At 37.6% G+C, this 6,937-nt stretch overlaps 1 protein-coding gene across 1 annotated transcript in view; it reads left to right on the top strand.

Moving 5' to 3' along the window:
- The first annotated feature begins 4,674 nt into the window (after window positions 1–4,674).
- MARK1 (MAP/microtubule affinity-regulating kinase 1) overlaps window positions 4,675–6,937 on the top strand; it is a 33,050-nt gene continuing 30,787 nt past the window's right edge. The window contains exons 1-3 of the mRNA XM_014528044.1: window positions 4,675–4,692; window positions 5,203–5,406; window positions 6,865–6,918. Of these exons, the coding sequence (XP_014383530.1) occupies window positions 4,690–4,692; window positions 5,203–5,406; window positions 6,865–6,918 (261 nt within the window). The 5' untranslated portion in view covers window positions 4,675–4,689. The remainder of the gene's footprint in view (window positions 4,693–5,202; window positions 5,407–6,864; window positions 6,919–6,937) is intronic.

The raw sequence follows: 6,937 nt of genomic DNA, 5'->3' as shown, positions 1-6,937 counted from the left end.
TTAAATGTTACCCAGAGAGGTCCCATATGGTCCAAGGTGGGTAAAAGATCTACAGAATTACAACTCAGGGGGCCTGGGAATAAGTGTCTAATGTTGGGAAACAGGTCCAGCTGACAGAAAAACAGCACCTGTGTACACCTGTCATCAATTACATTTCGTGTCAAAACTGTTTATATTCGTTTTTCTCGCTAACCTTTAATAGTTTGGGTCATTTCTTGCAATCATGCTTATTCCTCAGCAGTTGTCGGTTCTCGATTATTTGTTAAACTAAACAATGTCATGTTGAAGTGTATTGGTTTCATCTTACTCCTGAAATAATATTTTTTTTCACCTAAGAGAGTTTATTCAAATTCCAAAGAGAAAATTGTCCAACATAATTTCATTTTCATTCTCTTCTTTAGAAGATGAGATTGTCTCCTTTTTCTCATTTTTATTTTATTTTATTTTATTTTTGAGAGAGGCAAATTCTGTTTATAATTTAGGACAGTACAAAGCTACTTATTTTTATGCAAAAGGATGTAAAAACCCAAGTGTACTTTCTGCTTTCCTATCTCAGTGAGGCATTGTTTGCACCGGCTCTTGCATTCAGAATGGAGTGAGAGGTATGAAAAATGAATATAATTTAAGGGGAAATTTAGTACATTTAAATTGCGTCCATCAGAAATTTTTCCATTCCGTTCTCACTGTCGCATGGATGACCAGTTTTCTCAGCAGTGACCGTCACTTGGAGCCTGTGATGTCTCTAGTCAGCTGACACCTGATTTCAGACGATGCCACAGTAGTGAGGTCCCTGTGGGAGCAACCGATATCCTGATAAGAATAACCACAGAACTTTATTTTAGCACTTGCTTGGGTGAACTGGTCATAGTCTTGACTTGTTGAAGTTGTCAGTATTTCCCATGCTGAGACTATAAAAATAGCTGCTACCCTGTCGTTTATTTTTCTAGTGCTTACTTTTATGGCTTCTTGAAAGTGTTGGCATTTTTTTTACATTAATATCCTTAATATTTGAGAATTAATTTTGATATAAGGAGTAATACTGTAATCTAGAGATCCAACTCAGTCTTTTTCTAGTTGTTACAAAACCATTTGTTGAATAATTTATTATTTCCCCATTGATATGAGATACTAACAATATGGATATTGACCTATCACTAGTTCTCCTTTGTAGTTGGGTCTATTCCTTAGATAAACTTCTGTAAAAATTTTGCCACCTGGAAATTCTACAAAATTTCCTCTCTCTTTTATTGTTTTGTCATGTATGAGTCACAATTTAATTGTGGTGATTTTCTGGTTTTCACTACGTCATGATTCTAAAAAATTCAACCATCTGGAACAAATCCAGAAATAAGTGGGAAAATGCTCCTTTGTCCTTGTTCTGGATCCAAGTGAATTATTGGTTATAAGTGAAGTTAAAGAAAAAATTAGTTGCAATGCTTTAGAAAGTATATCACCTCTACCACACACCTACCTGAAAAAATTTCTCAAACTAGAAAAAGTGAATCTAAAAGAGGGAAATGTAGGGATGTAGGAAACTATGGTGAATAATGTAACCAGTGAAAATTATAATTAAAATAATTTCTAATCATGTGGCTATGTGGTTTAATGGTATTCTTTAAAACATTTTAAAAAAATAGAATAGGCATGTTTTTAAAAATCTGATTAAAATGCAGAACAATTCTTGGTGGTAGTAACAGAGCAGCCTATGCTGGTAGCATCGGGAATCATTAATCCAATCACCCATATCTCTGACTACAGGTATTGGGCCAGGGACCGCGCTGTCTTAGCTTGTCTTGCTGTGATCATTCTCTGATTTCATTGCAGTGACTATTCTGTGACTATGAACCTTTAAACCTGTAGGCCCTCCAGCATATTGGCCTCTACTTGTCTCTCTCCATCAACGCTTTTTTGTCTTCATTTCCTTCACTATCCAGTTCACATTTTATAGCCCATCATTTCAATAACTCGCCAATAACCTAACTCATCTTGCCCCATTCTCTTCGTTGGTACCTGTTTGGCAAACCCCAGATCAGGATGAACTCATATATCTGCTTCCTTCGCCCTTGCCGTGGGCTTTTGAGTGTTGCTGAAGAAAATGGTACAACTGGACAGATGAGTGCCACAATAAATTTGTGGTCATCAATGTCAACTAGACCGTCAGTACTGCCCAGCAGCCTTACTAGGCTTCTCTGATTAATGTGCTTTTCCTCTGCAGAAATTCTTTCAAATCTCTTCTACTCTCTGCAAACCTGTAGCCTCCCTTCACTCTTAGGAGGTGACCTTACCTCCAACCACACAGAGAAAGTGAAGAGCCATCAGATCGGAACTCCCTCAACTTCCTACTATCAAGTGTTCGTACTTTTCTGCATCTAGACCTGATTTCTCTTCCTTTCTGCTTGTTACAGGAGAAGAGATGTCTTTCTTCCTGCAGAAGGGCCATCGCTCCATCTGTGCTCTGCCTCTTCTCACTTTCACCTTCCCAGGAACTTGACTTATCTTTTCCCTCTCTTGTCTCAGCTGCTTCTCTCTCTCTACTGGATCCTTCCCTCGGGATTTCAGCATGCTCAAGTCTCTCCCATCTCAAAACAAGCAACTAGACAGTAACCTCCCCCAGCTGCGCCCCTGTCGCACTGGTGCCTCTTCGTTGAAGTCACACTTCTCAGAGGCATTATCTGCCCTCACTGCCTCCGTTTCCTCATTTCCCACATTTCCCCAACCCACCTCACTTCACTTTTACCCTTAAGATTTAAAATAAATACCAATAGAGTAGACACTGGAGGTAGAGCTCCCAATACAGAAGAGGAGAAAAAAGGAAAAGAGGAAATCCAATGAATATAGAAAAACTAAGGAAAAGAGAAAGCACAAAACAATATGCAGACATAAGCAAGCATGCCAGGAATTACAGTGAACGTAACAGGGTCAACTCTTTGTGGTGTGATCTCTTTACCTAATGTTCTAGAAAAGCAAAAGTGTGGTATCAGAGAGGGGGGCGTTGACAGCAATGGGGCACAGGGAGCTTTTTGACATGAAATGTTTTACATATTTACATTGTAGTCATGTTTCATGACTTTATACATTTGTCACAGCTCATCTTTTATACAGAAATTCGGTGAATTTCATTGTGTGTTATTTATACCACAATGAAGCTGACAAACTTTATACATTTGTCACAGCTCATCTTTTATACAGAAGTTTGGTGAATTTCATTGTGTGTTATTTATACCACAGTGAAGCTGACAAAGTTTAATAGAAGCATCATACTATACTACTTGGCTTTCAGTGAGTTAGTATTTATAAGTCATAATTATATAAACAATAGTTTTTAACTGAAAATTTGATTATATTACATTAGGAAGAGGAGAAGTGGGGCTGAGGGCTATAAAAGATCATAATTAGCCATAGTAGGAAATTGAGAGGATGTCCAAGACCGATGAACCAAGAATTATCAAATATGAGAAGAGAAGGCTAAAAGAAATGGCTCTGGGGAGCAGGCGTGAGGTCTGGAAGGGTGGTACAGGAGACTGGTAGTTTTTGATAGCAGCCTATGAGAGTTACTGGACATGTTTGACCATGTGCATATGTCATTTTAATAAAAATCAATTTAATAATTGGGGGCTATGAATTGCTAGAAATAACTATAGAAAGACCAGAAATGGGCACTGAACCCAGCTGAGTTGAAAGAGGAACAGAAGCTCTGATATGATGGATGGCTTTTCCTGGGCTGTAATGTCTAAGCTGAATTAAGAGTTCACCAAAGGATTCTTTCCAAATGTAATTGATTATTAAGGATGTTTCCTCTCTCTTGTAACTCTGTTAAAGTCAAGTAGTGCTTCCAAGAGATTATATTGATTTACTTGCATTTTCTAGGCTTATATTTATGCCAGTGGTGAAAAGATGATATATATATAAATCTTAAAAAGCATGGCTGGTCTATCTTGCACAATCATAATGTTGAATGGGTGTTGATAGAATATTCTCTTCTTGTTTCTGTTTTATGGCTTATCACTCAGTGCTACTCTGTGTTTTTCAAATTGAGATGATAAATTGTTTTATGTGTTTTTTTGTTTTGTTTTGTTTTTGTATGGAGTTAACTTGGCCTTCTGGTTGTATACCTTATTTAATTTTGAGCCAAGTGTTTTAAAAATCAGAAAGTAGTAATAGGTAAAAATGACTAACCTTGAGTCAGGCTTTGCATGAGACTGGCAAATGGAGTCATCTTTAAGGTTGCCTTTAAGACATTTCTGATCAAAAATTTTTAGACAAGTTTTCATCACATAGGTAGGACAACATAAGTCTGACTTACTTTACAAATAAAAGATATCCCCTTCTTTTGCTAATTTGTCCTGCTCGTCTTCAGCTATTTTTAAGAAGCTAATGGGGAAAAGATGTTGCGTTTATTTGTGATTCAATGTTTTCACAAAGACAGCTAGGAATTTTATATGTGTAGGAATGTAGACAAAACTAGACAAGGGCAGGAACAATCGGAGCTGGTGAAAAAGCGTTTGTTAGGCAGCTCTACCTGGACCCTCACGTGCAGAACTTGCAGGTGAACAAGGTCTGCTCTTCATTGCAGTTGTAGGCTAGTGTGAGACAAGGTGACATCTTTGCTTCAAGAACAGCACTGAGGATGAATGAAGTGGCTACTAGGTCCTGGAGGCAAGCAGGGCTTTCAGTAGTTCTTGCTTGTGCATGGTAAGCTGAGCAGGGAATCGGGCAAGAATTGATTAGAGGTATACCAGAAGTTCGGAGCTGATTGGTCAGTTGGCTGAGTTCTACACCCAGCAAATGAAAGTGTGAACATGACAAGTTTCGAGAAATAGAACCATGCTCATGAGGTTGTTTGTCTTGGCATGAAAGGCTTTTTAATAAAGCAGTTCTAGACTATGATGTCATTTCAACTAAACAAATAACACTCTTAGAGGAGTAATGGCCGGTGGGGCTCCTATCTACCTAACCATTTGTATTTTTAAATCATAAGCATATGCCTGAAGCTGAGCAGAACATTTCATTTTAAACAGTTATATTCCCTCTGGCAAAAGGAGCTCAAGCGAAATAGAAATTATAAATAGAACCCAAACTTTAAAATTGTGTAGTGTGATGTATTTTCATTGAAGATGAGTCATTACTGAAAATTATTCCCAGTGTTTTAAACTGCCCTTTTATAATTGAATTAGCATTGACATCTTGCAACCTTTTTCTTAGCATACATCTGTGGATGGATATACTGAACCGCACATCCAGCCTACCAAATCGAGTAGCAGACAGAACATCCCTCGGTGTAGAAACTCCATTACGTCCGCAGCAGACGAACAGCCTCACATTGGGAATTACCGTTTACAAAAAACAATAGGGAAGGGGAACTTTGCCAAAGTGAAATTGGCAAGGCATGTTCTAACTGGGAGAGAGGTAAGTTTTCAAGATGCCTTTTAATATTTACTTGGATTAGAACATTTACCTCTCCAAAGTCTTGTTGAAAAGCGTTTCCGAAGCTGATGCTGGGAATTCATGCCAGTTGCGATATGGGATATGTGTGAATGGAATGTGCCGAGTAGAGCTGTATCATTGCATGAAAAGTTGACCTTTAATGTTCAGAAAAGAATCATTCCTACATTTTAGCATCTCAGAGATGGAGTCTGATGCAAATGAACTTTTCTCAGACTTCTGTCTTTCATTAGTGGTTTCTGTAAATACTTCAGATTGCTACTCAACCTTAGGAACAAGGCTAGGATAAAGTCTTTTATTAAACTCTAGAGGCCTGATGCACAAAATTCATGCAAGGCTTTGGCCCCTGCCGCCGTGATGGCCATCTGCCTCGGCCCCCGCCTGCCGTGGCTTTGTCTGGAAGGAAGGACATCTGGAAGGACGCTGATGCACAAAATTCATGCAAGGCTTTGGCCCCTGCCACCGTGATGGCCATCTCTGCCTCGGCCCCCGCCTGCCGTGGCTTTGTCCGGAAGGAAGGACATCTGGAAGGACGTCTGGTCTAATTAGAATATTATGCTTTTATTATTATAGATTAGGTATAAATGTGTAGAAAGCAACTCACTCATTTTTATCTACTTAGAGACCACATTAAAGAAGTGTTGTGATACAGATGTTTTATAAGAAAATTGGGTTTCTAAAATCCCATGTGCTTTAAATTATGTGTATTTATATAGCAAAAATGTATATATTTAATAATTATTGTTAATATTAATGTCTTTAGTCATTTCTGTGTTCAAGATTGAAAATAGTTAAACATCTAACATTCTACATAACATAATATTTACTGGGTCCAATTAGGACATTGTGAGGAATCTCAGTCATAAAATGTTTTTGATAAGTTTTAATTTTGCTCTATGCCTAATATTATTGTCCCTTCCAGTTGAATTTAGTCCTCCCTGTCCATTCTGACCCATGAGCTGTTCAAGTACATTCTATATTAGGCAGAGACTTAGAGGACATTCAGATCCACTTTGCTGGTCTGCTATAACTAAGCTTGGGCGGCCATTTTCTCTACCCACCTCGTCATTTTATTCACATAGTACTTATGTTACTGAAAAGTTTATAAGCCCCTCCCCTCTGATATTTGTAACTTACCAAGATCATGAGTAAAAGATTGAGATGTAGATGATTTTTATTTTTAAAGAGGAAACTTGGAAGTAATAACGCAAGTGTAATTTCATTGACTCAGAATCAAATGGGTTAAAGATGTGGGTCAATGGTATATATTCTAAGGCTGCCAAATTATCAAAACTTTGCCATCCAATTATGTGAACGCTAAATTATTTCTAGTTAGAAATGAAAGAACAGATGTTTTCTTTCTAAAATTTTATTCATTAAAATATGTATTCTCAAATACAGTTTAATGATTCTCTTTTTTAGGTTGCTGTGAAAATAATAGATAAAACTCAGCTAAATCCTACCAGTCTACAAAAGGTCTGTAATTATTTTAATA

The sequence above is a fragment of the Myotis brandtii genome, unplaced genomic scaffold (genome assembly GCF_000412655.1).
Source record: "Myotis brandtii unplaced genomic scaffold, ASM41265v1 scaffold612, whole genome shotgun sequence".
Classification (NCBI taxonomy): Eukaryota; Metazoa; Chordata; class Mammalia; order Chiroptera; family Vespertilionidae; genus Myotis; species Myotis brandtii.
The sequence above is the reverse complement of the archived record's forward strand: the minus strand, read 5'-3'. Positions and strand labels throughout refer to the sequence as shown.